Genomic DNA, 20,953 nt, shown 5'->3' with positions numbered 1-20,953 from the left:
TGAAAAAAAAAGTTAGCCTCGTTTCTCATCATTTTGGACCGTGGGCTATAGCCCATATCGTACGGCATACTATAGCGCGCCGTTTTTCATCATTTTTGAGGATTTGAAAAAAATGACAAAATGACAAAAACGATGGGTTATAGCAGGGATACTCAAATAGATTTACCTGTGGGCCACATTACAAAAATGGCAAGGGGCCAGGGGCCAGTAGATAAAATTACGACATTAATGATACTTGATAACTTCTCTCTTTCAATTGCTTTATTTTCGCAAAATGTATCAAAGTACAATGTGCAAATAAAAAATGAGTAGTGATATGGCTGACTGAGTAAAATAAAACAATCTACCTGAAAATAGATAGCTATAAGTGAAGAGCAATTTCCGCAATTTCCGCAATTACCATTTCCGCAATTTCCTCAATTTCCATTTCCGCATTTTCCGCAATTTCCATTTCCACCATTTCCACAATTTCCGCATTTCCACAATTTCCGCAATTTCCATTTCCGTTTCCACCATTTCCGCAATTTCCGCAATTCCATTTCCATTTCCAACTATTAATGGCAGCTGGGTTTCATCATTCAAATAAAATAGAATTCTGTCCGTTTAGCTATAAAATTATGTCAGGGAATAGGGATACACAGTATATGTCTTTCATTTGCATTGCATCTCCCCCCCCCCCCCCCCCCCCCCAAGCTTTTATTTTCGTTCGAGAAGTAGTACAACTCTAATAGTATTACTTATAATAATGTAATTAAAGATAACTTCATTCAGATTTATTTATTTTTATTTCATTTTTTATTTCATTTTTTTCGATTTTCATTGGTGGGCCAGTCATAATGGTCCCGCGGGCCTGATGTGGCCCGCGGGCCTGAGGTTGAGTATCACTGCAGTAGATAAATCATCTTTAATCCCAGAGATGGAAGATGCATGGAGAAACTAAAACATTTCCATTGCAGTGAACTGAGCAGCCACGTCTGAACTGCTTCTGTTGTGGAAGAAACTCAAAGGTTATCAGTGTTATACCGGTACATAAAAAGGTGAAATGGATAGAGTAGTCATACACAACTTTGCTTTGGGAGGAGTATTTACGATGACAAAGACACTGCGGTTATATTGCACAGTTGTATTGGCGCCCAACCATATTCAGTACTTGGTGTACAGCCTTCTGTGAGTTGGGCCAGTGAGGTCGGGTATAGTAAACAGTGGATCTCAGATACACTATGCATTAACAAATATAAAATAAATTATTTGTATTCATAGATGAGCAAGTTTCACAGCAGTGCACACTACAGCTGGAAGTAATCATTGGTGAAGAATGAAATTACTATTTTGCACGATGCATTGGCAAAAGTTCAATACCTGAATAAAGTTCAACAGATTGAACTGATAATTGCATAATTATGACATTGCTACATTTTATAGACTTCTAGGTTACAACACGTCAGACATTCTGGAGCTCAAGGCAGAGTGGATTTCACAGTGAAATACCAAGGCAGCAATACACTCCAATGGTGGCCCAAAACCAAAGAGCAGCAAACATCTAATGTTTTGTTCCCCTGTTCACTCAGATGAGGAACTAGTCTAGAATCTTCATCAGTCATTTACAATGCTTCAATCTGAAAGTATTCTTTGTAGACAAGAAAAGCAAGGTGAAATCTGTTATTGGTATTACAATTACACAACAGTGCTGGAACTAACAAATAGCCAGAGGATATGCAGTTGGAGAATGATGTCCCCATGTGAAGATCACTCGGCTCATGAGGCTTTGGCTACTCGGACACATTTCATTTTCAGAGATTTAGGACAACTTTGTTTTTTTTCAACCACGGTTCATGTTTTAGGTTGTTATTTGAGAAAGTAAAAGATCAGTGTTATTTTTTTTTATTTGCTGCTTTCGCTTTCTTTAGTTTTAGCGATTTTTGACAGGGCGGGTATATCTTCTTTTGTTACATTTTACGTTGATTTCTTTATTATTATTTACTATAGTCCTAATAGACCCCAGGAAATTACATCTGTCCACAAAAGATCACATGAGTCTATTGAATGTGAAGAGGGGTGACATTGAGCCTACGACACAGTACTGCAGCCCCCTAGTACTCGTTGTTCGTTCAGACACACGGAAAACAACTACTGTGGCCAGATGTAATGTAATATGTAAAAATACATATTTAGCGACTTGTTTGAATGCCCCCACCCCTGTCAAAAATAGCTAAAATCTTTAAAACGAAAGAAAGCAGCAAAATTTTAAAACAGGAACACTGATCTTTTACTTTCTCAAATAACAACCTAAAACATGAACCTTGGTTGAAAAACCCCCCAGAGTTGTCCTTTAAGTCCCTAGTCCTCAATATGTACAGTACTACTCTCAAGTCTCAACAGGGAGAAGTAGCAACACACCAGTGGCCGTGTAAGCTCTGCCAAAAAGCATTAGAAGAAATGTTTCATTCAGTCGTCTCACCTGCTCAGTGCAACACTGGGTTCCTGCAGTACCCGAGTTGACTGTGCCAATTTGAAAACAAGGCAGGGGCACTGACAGATTACAGAATAGACAAGTTGGCAGGACATGTGGACGGAATAGGTTATCACCTATTTTAAAATGTAATTTATGCGAGTGAAACTGTAAATGACTTACGTCCTCTGAATTAAACTGAAATGGCAGGCTCCTAGCTAAATTAAAACAAAAAACAAGTCATTTTCTGACTAATAACCAGAGTTATGAACTTAGGTCGAGTCATCCTCTGGATTACTCCAGAAGAAATATTGGATAGTGACTTCAACTAGCAGCTGACTGAATCCGAGTGAGTTTACAACAATTGTGATGAAGACCGAAACATCTGAAGACATTTCAGCAGAGGCAGTGTAAGAGTGAAATGTAATTAAAAATTACATTTCAAGTTTGGTGAGTTTAGTCCCGGACCTTGTCAACTCATAGATACACCCTTGGGGTAATAGATGGCTGACCCTTGTAGTTTACAATGGCTTTCTCTGTAGTTCTGAGAAAAACTGTAGAAAAACATATACGTACTTATTAAAAACAATCATTTGAAATAAGAAAACCATATTCTGTCAGTATATACGTATATGAGGCTCTTTGTACCTTCCTCAATATTGAGTATTTCTAGTTATTTCATTTGATGTCATGAGTGCATTTCCCCTTGATCATGAGAACTAATTTAATACAAAATAAACTAGCAGGAGAAGTGTAGGAAATTGGCACTTTTTGTTGTCATTTTGTCTTTGTGGAGTGTAAGCATGCATTTGTACAGTATCACCGTCCAACCACACCCGCCCCCCACCACTTCTCCCATAGACATACTGTACATTGTGAACTTGTCACATCAATTCAGCATAATGTACAGCACATAAAATTGATAAAACCTTTCCTCCTCATCTTGTCTTATATGGTCCCCAGGGCATTGTCTGCTGTCAGGTTGAAGAAGGTTCTTGGTTAATGTCCATTTCAGAGTCTGAAATGTGAGCATGGCTATTCGCTTTTGTCCATCTCTGTGAGCACGCAGAAGCAGGTACGCTGAGTGTAGTGAGTGATACAGTCTGGAACAAGAGGCAAAGGGAGAAGAGAGATGAGACAAGTTCAATGGCATTTAACTAAGCTGTGTGCAAGAGAAGAACACGTTTTTAATGTGTGCTTGTTGTGTACATTACTGGCTGTCAAAAAAGCAGCAACGCAAGACTTGCGAGTGTTGGCACTGTGTCACTGTAAACTCACGCAGTAGCTTTGTGACGATGGGCGGACGTTTGGACTCAGGCAGATGGATGCCCAGGAAGTAGACGGGCACCCCTGATAGGGCGATGCCGATGCCAATCAGAGAGTTGACGGTGTCACAGTAGAGAGGCACTGCCACCAGGAAAAGGGCACACATACAGAACACCACTGGATACAACAAGGTCAACTGTAATGAGACAGACAAAGAGGCATTACAATCTTTAGCGTTCTGTGCCTTCAATTCTGTACCGTAAATACATGTTAGGCTCATGATGTAATAATTCATATTCACTTAGAATCTAAGTGACAAAGTCTAGCCTATACTCTAAGATCCCTAGTCTAAACAGTAAAGTCTTATGCTGCAATCACATGGCATCAGGCAAGCAGAAGTCATTTTAGTGGACGGGAGCAGGGCGGTAAACAGAACAGGACGGCACGGCAGACATCAATGTTAAAATATTTAATCTTTCTACCGTTCCGTGCCGTCCAGCAGCTTTTTACCGTTTACCGTCTACCGCTTGCCTGATTCCATGTGAATGCAGCATTAGATGCACTGTTTAGGTACAAACATGTGAAAAACCTACGCTCGGAAGCGCCAATACAATAAAACATGATCATAAAAACATGATAAAAAAGACCAACAATAAACACAAGCCCATCGCCGGTCATAATGTAATAAAATGGTGTGCATAACCTAATAACAGAGTTCTGCATAATGTAATAATAACTTTACGTAGCCATAGTATATATATCATGTCAGTATCATGGCAGTATCATGTTAGAATTATGGTCATGTCATGGTCAGTTCTGGTATTAATTAATCAAGTCATTGGCTCTCGGGTACTGCCCACACAGACCACACAACCACCGGTTGGGAACAAGTTAAGATTCTTTTGGTTCCTAGTCCATGAGCCAGAGCTCCAAAATTGGAACGTTAATTATGAATTGAGTGGGCAAAAGTATACATTAAATTGTTAATTAAATTGGATATGTTTCAGTTTAGTTTTATTTTGGTCATAGAATGAACATTACATGTATTCATTTCATCATATTGTAGAGACCAAAAAGGTTTAGGCTGAAGCCAATAGCTTATTGTGCCTATCCTTAGTATAACCCATCGTTTTTGTAATTTCGTCATTTTTTTCAAATCTTCAAAAATGATGAAAAACGGCGCGTAAAAAAATCGGCCCGTACGATATGGGCTATAGCCCATGGTCCAAAATGATGAGAAACGAGGCTAACTTTTTTTTTCAAAATTTCAAAAAACATGGGCTATAACCCATCGTTTTTGTCAAATTGCGGAATTGCGGAAATTGCGGAAATGGTAATAGCGGAAATTGCGGAAATGGAAATTTAGGAAATTGCGGAAATTGTGGATTTTTTTTTTCATTTTTTCCAAATCCTCAAAAATGATGAAAAACGGCGCGCTATAGTATGCCGTACGATATGGGCTATAGCCCATGGTCCAAAATGATGAGAAACGAGGCTAACTTTTTTTTTCAAAATTTCAAAAAACATGGGCTATAACCCATCGTTTTTGTCATTTCGTCATTTTTTTCAAATCTTAAAAAATGATGAAAAACGGCGCGCTATAGTATGTCGTACGATATGGGCTATAGCCCATGGTCCAAAATGATGAGAAATGAGGCTAACTTTTTTTTTCAAAATTTCAAAAAACATGGGCTATAACCCATCGTTTTTGTCATTTCGTCATTTTTTTCAAATCTTCAAAAATTATGAAAAACGGCGCGCTATAGTATGCCGTACGATATGGGCTATAGCCCATGGTCCAAAATGATGAGAAACGAGGCTAAAGATATGCCAGGGACCCCCATAAGAGAAGACGTACACATTTAGACGTCTACATTTAGACGTCTACATTTAGACGTACACATTTAGACGTACACATTTAGACGTCTACATTTAGACGTACACATTTAGACGTATACATTTAGACAGTGTCCCCCTGAGTGCCTCCCCAGTGTCCCCCCGAGTGCCTCCCCAGTGTCCCCCTGAGTGCCTCCCCAATGCCTCCCCAGTGTGCCCCCCGAGTGCCTTCCCAGTGCCTCCCCAGTGTGCCCCTGAGTGCCTCCCCAGTGTCTCCCCAGTGCCTCCTCAGTGCCTGCCCAGTGTCCCCCAGTGTCCCCCCAGTGTCTCCAATAGCAATACAAGAGCAATAATACAAATTAATCTTAATGTATTAATCTTATTAATTAATGAATCAAATTAATTAATTAATCAAAATTGCGGCCTGTGCCCAGCACCATGCCAAAGCTTTTTCCTGCAGGAAACACTGCTTGTGGTTGTAAATATATTGTTATCCGTGTTGCGAGGATGAGGGGGTACCTGGAAAAATATCTACCCCAAAAGGGGTACCTGGTCCAAAAAAGTTTGGGAACACCTGCTTTAGACATCAAGCTGACTTTGAGAATTTTTATATATAACTACAAACAGGGGAGCTCAGTGGCCTTGTGGTTAGAGTGTCCGCCCTGAGACTGGGAGGTCGGGGTTCGATCCCTGGCCGGGTCATACCAAAGACTAAAAATGGGACCCAGTGCCTCCCTGCTTGACACTCAACATCAAGGGTTGGATTGGGGGTAAAGGGCAGTCCATACTGTCTCCGACCATCAAACTTTTCGTCAGAAAGCTCCGGTACAACTACAACATGACGTCACTCGCAACTTCTGAAACGCATTCCTCAGAATTTTTGTTCTGAAAGCTGCACTCCCAGATGTTGTGACTCTTCGAACTCTACTAAAAAATTAAAGTCTGATCTTTCCGACGAAAAGTTCGGTGGTCGGAAAGTCCCTGCGACATACTAGTCATGTCCAGGGGGTGTACTTGTACATCAAGCTGCCTCACGCTACAGAAACAGGAGATAGGCTCCTGCCCTATGGGCCTCATGGCTCGGCAAGGCTTACTTACAAACAGGGGGGGGGGCACGACAGAAGACAGATTTGATCACACAGAATCCAGAGTCGCACGTACTGTAAGAAGTTTTTTTTTTAATATAGTTATAACATTACTTTATCATCATAGTAATTGTGTACCAAGATATGATTCATAGATATACTAGGTTATAATAATGTTCTATACTTATTATTTTAGATTTATACATTATTTGAAATGTATTAATTGAGCTACACTTTCATTCATTGTCCAAGCCGTAAAAATAAATTAATATATGATGATAACCCTTCCACAAAAAAAAAATGATTCACAGGAGGCAGGCAGTGATCACCCCATGTGCACAGCACAGTGCACACGCCTTTTCATATTTTAAAATTTTGCATATTTTCCCATATAATTAAAAAATTGTAATACAATAAATCATTGTCTTCATGTAAGTAATCAACTGGGGAAGTTTCATGGGGATAACAAACTAATATAGGTATGGTTTTGCCCGTTTTGCCCACTCAATTCATAATCAACGTTCCAATTTTGGAGCTCTGGCTCATGGACTAAGAACCAAAAAGAACTGAACCGGTTCCCATTGGGAAAATGGGAACCAACCAATGGAAAAGGGGTCACTCATGTTGGCCTAACATCAAAAGGTATGGCACCCCCATATCTTCAAAGTCTGATCCAACCCTACTGGATTAAGAGCGTCTGCTAAATTGTGAATTGTAATTAGTCAGTTTGTTCCTTTCCATCCTACCTTAAGTGGTCTGGGTCTGTCAGGCTGCGTTCGGCGGAGGTAGATCTGACCGGCGATGGACAAGCCCATAAAGAACCAGTAGCTGAAGCTGTAGTAGTTAATGAGCTGGAATACATCTTCCACAGTCAGGTAGATCAACGACATGACACACTGGGAAACAAGGAGGGAATATTGAGCCTCACATTGACATTGGATGGCTGGAGACATACCGTACAGTGTATGATGGCCACCACTAGAGGGAGACAACTGAACATCGCCACCACAAATATCATTGTCATCATATTGTTGTCGCAGAAACATCACTCCATATTCTATAATGAATGCCCTACTACTTGATCATAATACAGTGTCACACAAAAGCATCAAAAGTAGCAGATCTACAAGTCTATGTAGAGTAGACCCTCCAGAAAAACACAGGCTAAAATCCTTGGTTTTGCTATGAAATATGCAAGGTTTTTATGTGATTTTATGCAGTGAAATTGCAAAACATGCTAAAAGTTGTTAAATATGCGGAAAGTACTATGGGATGAGTATAGGATTACTGTGGGATAACCATACTCTATGAAGTTTCCACCTGACAGAGACCATAAGCATAACATTGTTTTATTTTACTGACCAATCGCATGAGGTATGAAGAAACATTCAAGTTAAAATAAAGAATATATTTCTGAATTGTCGAGAGAACATAGTGATACATTTATTCAATTTATTTGAGGTCGTTTGTGCCTTGCTCAAAATGTAGAATTTCTGTTCTGAGGAACGTTGTGCATTTACTTAACTTAACACTTATAGTACACATATAGTACACATGAAGCAGAGGGATGATGAAATTACCCCCCACTGTCCAAATACAATATAAAGGATGTTACTGAGCTGTGTACTCACATTGAAGAGCAGGGCTGGGACCGGAGTGAACCTTGTTACGTGGATCATGGACAGAGCATCTGGCAGGTGGCCCTCACGAGAGCCAACAAAGAACAACCTACGGGACACACAGCAATGTAAACAGATATTTTAACACTGTATAACCTACTGCTTATTCTAATGATCAACAATCGTGTGTGTGCAATCATAAAAGTCTGTTCATTATCGATGTTTATTATCACTCAACCACTTCAAGAGTGTTGCAGAGGACAATAATGCACTTTCAAGCCTGTCAAATGAGGGAAAACCTCACATACATAAAAAGGGCAAACACCACTAAAAGTACTTGTGTTTGAATGCTCTATAATGTAGTCACTGGGAGTGTCTTTGTGTGTCTTACCTAGACGCAGCTATAATGGAGGCGTTGAGACCTCCATAGCAGGACAAAGCCACAGCGATGGGGATGGTCCAACTCATCACTCCCAGAGTATTGTCTGCAAATGTCTGAAACACAGAAGGATAGAGCTTCAGCAAACATGCGTGTGCAGACTGTGCACACACAGACACACTTTCTGCTGTGTTTATTCTGTAACACCCCCCCTCCCCCCCCACCCCAACACACACACATACACACACTGTGGTGGCGAAAATGCATATAAACACTATGGTATTGATTAATTTAATGTAGCCTACTAGTAGATGATACTTAACACTCTAATTACCACCTGTTCTTCACTGACAAACTCATTAGAGACTGCCTACTCATGTAAACCTATTTCAAACTGTGTGAGTTAACTATAGAATAGAATACATTTAAGGAATGACCATCTCTTGTTACTCCTGAAACTCTGTACACTCCTGAAAGTATAAAATATGTGTGTGACATGTGTGTAGGGAGAGTGCTGGGGGAAGCTCTGGAGGGAGACACTAGTCTCTCTCTGGTGTGGAACATGTGTGTAGGGGAGTGCTGGGGGAAGCTCTGGAGGGAGACACTAGTCTCTCTCTGGTGTGGAACATGTGTGTAGGGGAGTGCTGGGGGAAGCTCTGGAGGGAGACACTAGTCTCTCTCTGGTGTGATGACATATACAATAAAATAATGGAGTTCGAATCCTGATGGTTGAGTCCTGCTTCTTCCTCATGTTGTTTACTTACTAATAGTAATATCAAAAACTCCCACTACAACACACACACACACACACACACACACACACACACACACACACACACACAGTGTACTCACCACAGCCACAGCATCACTGGCCAGTATAGCACTCATGTCCAGAACAGCGTAGTAGGCCACATTGGTCAAGATGTAAATGATGGTGACTATAGGCATGGAGATGGCAATAGCCAGAGGCAGGTTCCTACATACATACAGTACACAGAAGAGTATCATAATTCTGACCTGAGATCAGATTAAAAAAAAATCTACATCCTGACAGTTTTCTGAAATGTCAGTCGTTCAAAAATAGCAGACCCACAAGCTCATAGCGCGCCACTTGGTGGCGCGCTATGAGCTTGTAGATCTGCTATTTTTCAATAGCTAAAGCGTAACATAATGCCAACACCAAAAGGGGTTCCCGCCCAGAATGGGTTAAAGCAATGTTGTAATTTGGTAGAGCATCTATTTCTATACTACTTCTGTGCTCAGGTCTCAAAATCACACTTTCAGCACATAAACAATATATAAAATGATGTCTATGTATTTCTTTTTTTTTGTACAATCTACTTTACTTTGTTTTTTACATTTACCTTTAATCACAGAACACAGAAGCATCAAATGAAAATCATATTTGGAAGTCTAAAACTCCCAGGAAAACCAGCTATTGTTAGGTAAATACGGTAGGTATTGTGCCAGCCAACTAATATGTCAAAGACTGAATCCTTCTCTTGTTGGCCTTTCAAATTTGAACTTTGTGCATTGTTATTGTTGTTCTTTGAGAAAGAACTAACTTGTTATTACCTCTCAGGGTTTTTGATCTCCTCTGTGACAAAGTTGAGGGTGTCCCAGCCAGAGTATGAGAAGAGGGCTGAGTAGAGTGCCAGCGCAATGTCCCCTGGGTCTGTGGACGACCCCTGGAAGGATGACTCAAAGTTGGCCGTGTAACCTGGATACGAAGCAGGCATGTGCAAAAGTCTATTCTTTTCAAAGCCGACTGGTTGCGAGTTTTCTGAACAGCTACAGCAGCAATAACAAGTAACAACAGTGAAATAAAAACAGCAAACCAAACGACGGACCCTCAGCGTACACAGTGAAACGGGCAAGAAAATACACATTTGCCAATATTCTATTGGGCTGATTTACGAACAGTATCTACAGCAGGGGTATTCAACTGGCAGCCCCCTAGTGGCCCTTGGAACAATTTTTTAAAAGTAAAAAAAAAAAAAAGAGAGAGTGAGAGAGCTAATGAAGGTTACAGGTATGGTGTGTGCGATATGAAGTGTGAGATTATCATGACAGTAATCCTTAATCATATTCCATCATATTCGAGGGCTTTTGGAGAGAAACAAGACAGACACCAGTCACTTTAGACTAGAGTACTGCTGGTGTGTGTGTGTGTGTGTGTGTGTGTGTGTGTGTGTGTGTGTGTGTGTGTGTGTGTGTGTGTGTGTGTGTGTGTGTGTGTGTGTGTGTGTTTCAGCATGTGCTCATTGTCGCTCGTCAGTTAATGTCAAGGCAATTATGTTTATGCACTGTGCAATGCAAATACCGGTAGGTCTACATCTATGTTAAGGTAGCATATACTTTATAGACATATATCAACCTGTGCTCATACTGTGTACAAATGTATTACATAAATCTTTGTATTTGAACACAAAATGCATTTTGAGAACCCTGATCTACAGGGTTGGAAAAACGACATCAGGGTGCCTGGTGGAATGGCTCGTTAATGCACTAACCACATGCCAGGGGACCAGAGTTTGAATCCGAATCGTCATGTCTATCCATCTATCCCCAAGGCATCCTAGGATTATATCCCACCTTACATCCCATCTTCTTCTCACATTTCTAAACTCTCTGTCTCAGTAAAGACCCCCACCCCCCCAAAATGAAAGTATTACAAATACATTAAATAAATAAATAATGATTTTGATTAGAGAAATGGAGTGATCAAATATATATAGTCATATATGTAATCATAGTATGACAGTACGGAGGTAAATTCGGTAAGCTCACCCTGGCAGAGCTTGGCGATGCCAGTAACGATGATGACAATGAGAGCAGCCACCTTGGCATAGGTAAAGACGTCCTGCACCCGAGTGCCCCACTTCACATATGCAGCGTTGATGAACGTGAGCAGGCCTAGCAGAGAAAAGGGACAGGACCACAGAGACAGGAAGGGGAAACAGAGTAGAAGGAGGGGGTAGAACAATGTAATCAAATTACTTTAGAGCTGTCACAATTTTTTCCCCTTTTCTTTTAGAATTTCACTAGAGGATATAGGCCCTCATTTATCAACCGTGCGTACGCCAAAATATGGGTGCACGCCGAAATTGCCGACATTTTTGACATTTACCATTTCCGCCAACGCTTGAAATTGAACGTGACAACGTGCAAAATCGACGTTTGCTCCTCAGCTGGCGTACGCATTTTTTTCTTTTCTTACACAAGCGGAGCAGCATTGTCTGAACTGCTGACACTGTCACAGGCATCTAAACATATGTTTTCACTCCTAAAATGTTAATATAAAACGGTATGTGTATGTAAAAAACAAAAGAGAGATTTCCAACTTTACAAGTAATTAAAATCGCGCAATTAAAAACAATATAACATGTTTACAATGTATTAGTTTGTGCTTAATCAAACACTTGTTATGCGAGCGCACTTGTGAGATGATTTTGGAGCGCATGCGGACGCGGTGATGCGGCATATGCGATTATGATATTATTATTTTTTTAAAGGCATGAATGGACTGCACGCCTTTATTTCCAAGTGACAATGACAAGCATACAATACAGCTTGCCTATTTGTAGTAAGTACTAGCAGGTTATAGGCGTAAGGGGCTTAATCATTCACCATTTATAAGTGCTTAGACAGTTTTGACAGTTCAGATAAAAGCGAGATCATTTTCGGGGGTCGGGAGGACGGGACCGCGGCGTGCGTCGCCAACACATACCAGCGCAAGCGGCAAGCCTTCATCCATATGTTTATGATTCGTTCATCAATGATCAAATCACTACATAAACGTTGATTGTGAGCTGCCTTGACGACATGATAGCCTATCTCTCATGCAGGCATGTCACCCACAGGACTTTAATATCACAGCAGTGCGCAGTATCACGCCTTCGCCGTGCACTGCGCACGAATGGGTAAAATTAATATAGGCCAGCCTACAAACTAATTCCATTCATGGCGATGCGATGTCGATGTGTCATGTATATGCGTGCATGCGTGGACATGGCAGCAAAGCAAGCGAGGTGAGAGGAAAACAGACAGGGTAGGCCTACAACTTTATTTAATTCATGCAGGTGTTCGTTCTTTATTTAACAAGACACCAGTGGGCTTGCAAGTTGCGTGTGCTTCTGCGTGTGTGTGTGTGTGTGTGTGTGTGTGTGTGTGAGAGAGAGGTGCGTGAGGCGGGCAAGGCACGGGAGAAACCTATTTTTTCATGTTGCCATGGTTTCAGGAAACGTATTGCCGTTTTCAGGTCGCAAAAACGAGGGCGAGGCTTGATTTCATAGGGCGTGCCAGATAGATTTCAGCCGTCACATTTATTAACGTGAGAACGAAATTAAGGAAGGATCAGCTGTTTGCGATCACTTTATAAATGCCGTGGCGACGTGGGTGTACTACGAAACCTGCACTCGAATCTGTGGCAGATTTTACACTCGATTGATAAATGAGGGCCATAGTCCCTTGAGTTGCATCAACATGTTTTCAAGGGGGTTCTCAAGGCGCAACATACAACAAGAACAATACAATAACACAAAACAAACAATAAGGACATACACAGAGGCTCTTCCCCCAACTCAAACTCACTACATCAGTATACTTGTAGCCTTAGACTATAGGTTATTAGGTTCATTAAGAAAATATACAAGCTCAGCCATTTCTGCTATTTTTGGAATATGTATGAACATTTTTGCACATGGAAACGATTGACAATTTTTCTAATTGTGATTATCTCAAATAATTGTGATTAGACAATTATGTAATAATTGTGACAGCCTATGGTGTACCACGAGAGGGAGTGGTACAGTAACTGCGGGATGGTGTTACAAACAGCTGATATATAGACCATCACAGTAGAAGTATGCAACACAATATGGATTTTAAGCACACAAAACAAAGTTCAATTGAGATAAACCTCAACTCCACTTTTGAGTTTCAGATTAACCTACATTACCTGCTGATAGCAGCTTAAGAATGTAGGCACTACAGTCAGATAGCGTACTGTACATTCAAGTGAGCAAACAGCTTCATCCTTCATGGACTATTCATTAATTTGATGGGGACAAATGCACATAAATGTGGATTTGTGGCTTCCCCCTTCCAGGAAATACATGAGAGACGTTGCATGGCTAAGGTCAGCTCAGTGGCCTTGTGGTTAGAGTGTCCGCCCTGAGACTGGGAGGTCAGGGTTCGATCCCCGGCCGGGTCATACCAAAGACTCTAAAAATGGGACCCAGTGCCTCCCTACTTGACACTCAGCATCAAGGGTTGGATTGGGGGTAAGTCCCTGCGACATACTATAGCGTCATGTCCAGGGGGTGTACTTGTACATCAAGCTGCCTTTCACGCTACAGAAACAGGAAATAGGCTCCTGCCCTATGGGCCTCATGCCTCGGCAAGGCTACTTACCACCTAGCCACAGCCTGTTCAACCCGCTGCCGTACCCACAGCCAGGCAAGCGTTACAGGAGCAGTACTACCAGACAGTTTTTACTTATCAGCAATTAGACAAGAACTGAGTTATTGTCTAAGAACTTTATGCTCCTCTCCTTTTTAACTGCAATGATGAGCCTGCACAACCACGTTTTTCCACCCACCTTACTTGTAATGTGATGTGACAATAAAGATTGATTCTGATTGAGTTGCCTAATTTTCATTGGGGGGAGGGGAGGGGGGGGGTTACTGAAAAGAATAATTAAGATTTGTTTTACAAAATCGGACAAAACAGAATATCAAGTGACATGAGCAAAGACATATAGATAAAACAGTCTATCACACATTTTAACTACACTGGACACATGTGACATAATTGCTAAAAGCAGCCATCTCATCCCAAATGGTCAATGATAAAGGGCAACTTCAGCAACAAGCTGAACATTTTCTCAGAAAGACTGACTGATTTTTGGAAAATATGACTGAAATAACTCATCAAGTACAATGTATAGAAGTGTATGATTACACCTTTCTCTTGATTCCCATGGTTTAAATAGTTTATAGAAAAGGAATACCAGCACTCACTTTGTGAGTATTCCTTTCTATTCTTACCAGAACCGTGCAACCAATATTCTTATACTGTGAACTACTCAACTGAGTGCTTGCTTCTCCTCTCTTCAAGTTAAATAGTTTATAACATCTTTAAATTTTCTAGTGTAAAAGACGCACACACACGCACACAACTCCATTCACAGGAACAAAGACTGTGTGTACTACTCACATATACATGCTGCGGCGATGAACCGGGATGCCACGTACGGTGGCTCACAGGTAGGGAAGAGGGGTTGCACCAGGTAGTTGGCAAAGGTGATGGCTATGACAGCCTGGCTAGTGGGCTCAATGATCAGCAACGATGTCCAGAGACGGATGAAAGCTATGAATCCGCCAAACGACTCCAGAATGTAGGCGTAGGAGGCCCCCGACTTGGTGATGGTGGTGCCCAGCTCGGCGTAGCACAGCGCCCCGACCACAGAGAACAGCCCGCCGATGACCCAGATGACCAGCGACAGACCGTAGGAGGCGCTGTAGAAGAGCACGCCTTTAGGGGACACGAAGATCCCAGAGCCGATCATGTTCCCAACGATCAGGCTGACGCCGTTGAGGAGAGAGATCTCCTTCTTCAGTTGCATGCTCTCCTTCGGCTGGTCTGGCGGAGGCGGAAGGGATAAACTGTCCGAGCTACTGTTCAGCTTCTTGGTGTCCCCGTGGCCCTCCATGGTGCCGTCGCCTCAGCAGGGGCCTGTCTGCTGCTGGCCGTAGCCCAAACACGATGAGTCAGCAGGGCTGGCTGTGGACAATACCACAGGCTCTGATCTGACAAGCTCTGGAACAAGCAACCTGCCCTTTGGAGACAACAAAAGCAATAAAGACAGGGAAAGGAGTTAAAGAGAGAGTAGATTTACAGTGACAGCAGTAGAAAAAGACAGCTTGTGCAGCCCAGCCCATTCCCTAGACAAAATCATGACTCCTCCGCCCCAGGTTTTAATGCTACTGTGATTTGAGATGTGACATTCATGCTCTAACTCTAATATGACAGAGAGTGGTGTGTAGAGTGATGTCATGCAGCGTGAGGTCCAGCCAGGGCAGAGAGAGATGGGAAGGGGCCTATACAGGAGGGATAGTAGTGTAAGAAGATGAGAAAGAAGAACCCAGGGTACACTAGGTTCTGGTGTAAGGTCTAGAACACGGATTCTCAAAACGTTTTGTATGGCCCAATCTGAAAAGAAATATAGTAGAAGAAATACATACTATTGAAATTACTCACAGTTCTCAAAAATACAGAAAGAAACTAGGCCAGTTTAAAAGAGAACTCAACAGTGAATTTTAAAGAATGTAAAAGCTTCATGATATCTCTAATCTCTCATGAAATTACCAAACACAATTACAAACTCTGAGACATATATGCTCGTCAAATGACTATCTGGGTGAGCATTCTTTCGTGTGTGGCCCACTGGCCCTCCATCCAAATTGGCCCTCATTGTGTATTGTATCTGGTCCAGATAGTACCATACACAATGTTTGGAACGACATGCTGACAGAGGAAAAAATAAATGTAAGTGATGCATAATGTGTACATTACAAGTTGTTTTGTGTAATTGAAATACTTTCAGTTACAGTAACTATATATGGGCACAAGAAAATGACAAGTATCGTTAATCAGCCCTAAGAAAGTCAAAGTGCTTTGTTTATTTCTGGAACACAGTTCTTATGACGCAATCTAAGATTTGCCTATGGGGATTCCACAAAAGAATAACACCAAGACCAAGGAAGGCATCACTACTGACGACCATAAAGATGATCCTAATGAACACTTTCATGATTGGCTAACAGTCGACGCCAGCGTCCTCACCAATGGTGGCAAGCTCACACCGACCAACGCATTGAAGGCAAAGTAGGGTTCATTGTCTTGCCCAAGGACACTTCGACATATGGACAGGAGGAGCCGGGATTCGAACTGCCGACCCGGGGATCATTGGACAACCTGCTCTACCTCCTGAGCCACAGCCGCCACATAACAAAACACAGTGAGTGACAAAAGAACGTAGGAAACTAAAGAAAGCAGGCGCTACAAGAGCCTGGCAGTTATGACTGAGTCATTCTTGTTTTTTACTAAATATCCTTATGATATTGTTGGGATGACTCTTAATGCTTTCACAACATATTTAAACATTTTCATCTTCCTTTTGAGTGGTGCAACCACTCCATTGCGGAGCTATGTGAGTCCCTGGCTGGCTGGGTCCGTCCGAGCACAAAAATAGCGTTCGTTCGTTCGGTTGGTTTTCATCACCAAGTGTCACTGTTGCGCACGCACGCACGCATGCACGCACACAGACACACACACAGCAACTTCTTGAAAATGTCGACAGACTCTGCCTTCATTATAGAAAGGGGAAGGGCATTCCACAGTGTGGGAGCAACTACTGCAAATGCCCGGTCGCCCTTAGTTACCAGTTTAGTCGCCGGAATTTTCAAAAGGCCCTTATCTGAAGACCGGTAAGTAAGTAGCCTTGCCGAGCCATGAGGCCCATAGGGCAGGAGCCTATCTCCTGTTTCTGTGGCGTGAGGCAGCTTGATGTACAAGTACACCCCCTGGACATGACGCTAATATGTCGCAGGGACTTACCCCCAATCCAACCCTTGATGCTGAGTGTCAAGCAGGAGGCATTGGGTCCCATTTTTAGCGTCTTTGGTATGACCCGGCCGGGGATTGAACCCCGACCTCCCAGTCTCAGGGCGGACACTCTAACCACTGAAGACCGGAGTGATCTTGAATTAGTTTTTGGAAGCAGAAGGTCTGAGATGTAGAGAGGGGCCAGCCCGTGTAATGCCTTATATGTGGTTAAAATAATTTTGAAGTTGATTCTGGATTTGACAGGTAACCAATGAAGTGCAGCGAGTACCGGTGTGATGTGTGATCTGCGGTTAGTATTTGTAAGAATTCTGGCGGCTGTGTTCTGTATTAACTGTAATTGGTGAATAGATGACGCGGTGAGGGAAGTAGAGTCCATTACAGTAGTCGAGTCGGGAAGATATAAAGCATGAATATTTTTTTCTAGGTTGAGTGGATAAAGTTGAGTTAAAAAAAAAAGATGTACAGTACAAGAACATCATGATTGTATCAAAGGGGGAAAAGACGCCTGGCATTAATGTGCATTGTGTACGAGGCTATGAGAGTGTGACACATCTGTGATCTGTGTGTGTGTGTGTATGTGTGTGTGTGTTCAGTGCACAAGTGATTAGTCATTCATTCCACCCACCATTGCCACCACGCCATCTGCTGTGTTGAACCGTCTGACCAGATGTTGAAAACAGGTATAAATCCCCATCGCTCAGTTTGCCCAGAGGGACTTTCTCAGAATTCTCACACCTAAGTATACTCCAACTCAGACCTACTTCACCCAGGGACAGTTTCTCTAGTAGAATGTGATTGAAAGGCTGGGGTGACCTATAGTGCATGTGTGTTGGTTTTCTCTACATAACATGCCTGAGATTGAGAATAATATAAGTGCTTCAACTACAGGAGAAGAGATGCATGTGTGTGTTCTGTTCACACGCACGCACGTCCATGGTTAATGTCTGTAAAGTCAATCAAAACAAAACGCCTGTGGTCTCTGAGGCTACTGTGTCTGTAGCAGGCTGAACAACAAAGTTTAGCAGAGAGGAAACACACATTAGAAGTAATCCTTGACCTCAGCCACACATGACTTCATACAGGAGTCATTAGAGGGACACAGACTGCATGGCTGCTAATCAATCTTGCCTTGCTATCTCTTGTTATAAATGACCATTATCAAACCTTGCAATCCAATGCTTGTTGTAACCCAAGACAATGTAGTATGTAAATCATAATTAATAATGTAATAGTTTAGCTGCTTATAACAGTCATGGTTTAATAATGATTAGGCCACAAAACCTATAAAGAAAGGGTTAAGGCATTTGGTGCACTCCAAAGTGATTAGGCAAAACACTTTTATTTTCAGTGCATACAGGAGTCTATACCAACTCTGCCATACAGGTTTTGCAAAGTATTTGCAATAGCCGGCTCTAAAAAGTACAGTAACAAATGCATGTAAAAACCATACCAGTAAACAACAATTATTATCATCAAATTCAGTTATAAATTAAACTATTTGTCTGTCATTGACACAATTCTGCAATCCAAGATAATCTATAAATCTAGTAGTCTACTGTTGTCTACGGGGGGCAGAGGTAATGGTGTGTGACTTGTTATTTGAGATGTTTGTTTTCCTCCCAGTCAGATTCTTTACACAAAGCAACGGGGCAACCCGTAAACTACTTATAATTGCGAAAAATAAGAAAGGGAAAATTAAGCTAAAAAAAAATAAAGACAATAAATAAATAAAAACAAGCTAATTGCAATAGTTCGCTATAAATCCATTGATTCTAGTCGATCCCATAATGATGATGATACTGTATGATCAGCAGCAGACTGCGCCCCAGCTATGCAACCAATCTTCTCGACATCATCCTTTCTAAATCCTAAACCAACTATGTTGAATGAATGTTTTAAGATACCAAAACAATTATATTCGTCCTAATCTTACATGATTTACAAGATCCAGCAAACAAGCACATAGACAGACCGAGCTCGAGGGGGGCATACGTACGTCATCATCCTTCTTTTGTCCCATGCAGCAGTAGCCGAATCCAGGTAGGACTTTCTTTCCCTCGAATAGACTTCACCGATAATACACTTTTAAAAGGAGACGCGTCTAGAAGGCAGAGTGAATGTCTTACCTGTCTAGAGGATGTGTCCTCCAAGCAACGACAGAAGCAGCAGCGGCATCATCATGATCTCATCGGTCGGTCTCTCTATCATCACTGTGACAGTGACAGTCAAACAACAACTGGCTGCCAGAGACCTAGCCAGAGACCAATGGCTATCACGTGACGCCGGTGCGGAGCGCTACACCGAAGTTGGTTGCCCCTATCGAATTCTGAGACTCCAGCGGGATATGCTTAGTGGTGGAAAAAGTAGCCTACTCACATTTTTGTCTCCATCAGGCCGAAGGCATGGGGGAGAGAGTATGTTTCGTCCATCCGTCCGTGTGTCCGTGTGTGAACAGCTAATCTCCGGCACCGCTAACCCGGTCGATGCCAAATTTTGCACACACACACTCCCTGGATGCCAACGATGAACCTCTGCCCCAAGATTTCCAGAGCGGCCTGTTATAGCGCCATCAGGAGGCCGACTTTTGAAAAACACATTTTTGATATTGCTCCTCCAGATTCTGTCCAAAAATCCTGCAAATCGTTACACACTATCTCTATAGTCATGTGTTCAAGATGGATCTGTCCGATATTTCATATTCCATCCTAATTGGCTTTCAAAGTTTGCAGGATTGGCCCTTTTGAAACAAAAAGCATCAAATCATGAACTGCAATTTATGTGAAATCTTTCACAGACTTTCCTACTAGGCTGAGGAATATATCCCACCCTTTCCACATTGGTCTGTTATAGCGCCACCAACAGGTGGATTTTTGCAAAACACTTTTTTGGAACAAAATGCCTCAAATCATCCAATTGCCATCATAGCGCCACCAGGAGGCCACAACCTGACCTGGCCAGGCCAACTTTTTCTAGTTTACTTAATTTTTTCAACCAATGGTCATGTTTTAGGTTGTTATTAGAGAAAGTAAAAGATGAGTTTTTTCACTTGAAATGTGCTACGAGCCTTTGTCCGTATAGGTCCAAAGTTCACGTGTAGAAGTTTTCGTGCATTTTGATCAAAGATCCTGGGAGGAGATCCATTTTAACTGTTTTTCATATAATTAAAAATGACAGGTGATCTAAAGGTCAGAGGTCAAAAGAAGTCAGAAGTTGCATTGCCAACGGTCAAGCGGTTCATGAGATATGCACATTCAAAGTTTGCATTTTCAATTGAGTGCTATAGTGCCACCATTTGGCCAATCGTCATGGGCTTCGCATAGTCAAGTGGCTATGGCCATAGTAGTTCTGAAGCAGCGGATTGTGTGTCCCTGGTTTTTCCCTAATGGTACTGATCGAGGGTAGCTACTGGGACGTAAGTCGGGACTTATAACCCCGGCTGGGTCACCCGAGTGAGGGGTATGATGTTGTGAGACCCGAAACCCAGAGGACCTTGGGATACATCACTGAGGATACGTCCCAGGTGTATTCATGCAATGTTTTTTAGTTCGTGCTCCTATTTCACTAAAACGTGGAACGCCCTACCAACAGCTAAGAAATGTGAAACCCTAGACTCCTTCAAAACCGTGTATGTGTATATGTGTATGTATCTAAATGTAGTGATTAATTGAAAATGGAGGACCCTTATCAA

General features: G+C 42.0%; 1 protein-coding gene across 1 annotated transcript; it reads right to left on the bottom strand.

Annotated features, from left to right (window-relative positions):
- Positions 1-818: 818 nt before the first annotated feature.
- On the bottom strand, positions 819-15,467 carry slc7a6 (solute carrier family 7 member 6). The gene is made up of 9 exons (XM_080771908.1): positions 14,854-15,467; positions 11,425-11,550; positions 10,210-10,354; positions 9,487-9,610; positions 8,647-8,750; positions 8,268-8,364; positions 7,383-7,532; positions 3,728-3,911; positions 819-3,552 (listed from the first exon to the last, which is right to left on the bottom strand). The coding sequence occupies exons 1-9, from the start codon at positions 15,347-15,349 to the stop codon at positions 3,485-3,487; spliced, it is 1,494 nt and encodes a 497-aa protein (XP_080628034.1). The 5' UTR covers positions 15,350-15,467; the 3' UTR covers positions 819-3,484.
- Positions 15,468-20,953: the final 5,486 nt, after the last annotated feature.

This window comes from Protomyctophum bolini (genome assembly GCF_963924005.1).
Source record: "Protomyctophum bolini genome assembly, chromosome: 1".
Lineage (NCBI taxonomy): Eukaryota > Metazoa > Chordata > Actinopteri > Myctophiformes > Myctophidae > Protomyctophum > Protomyctophum bolini.
This window is presented reverse-complemented; position numbering and strand designations above follow the sequence as displayed.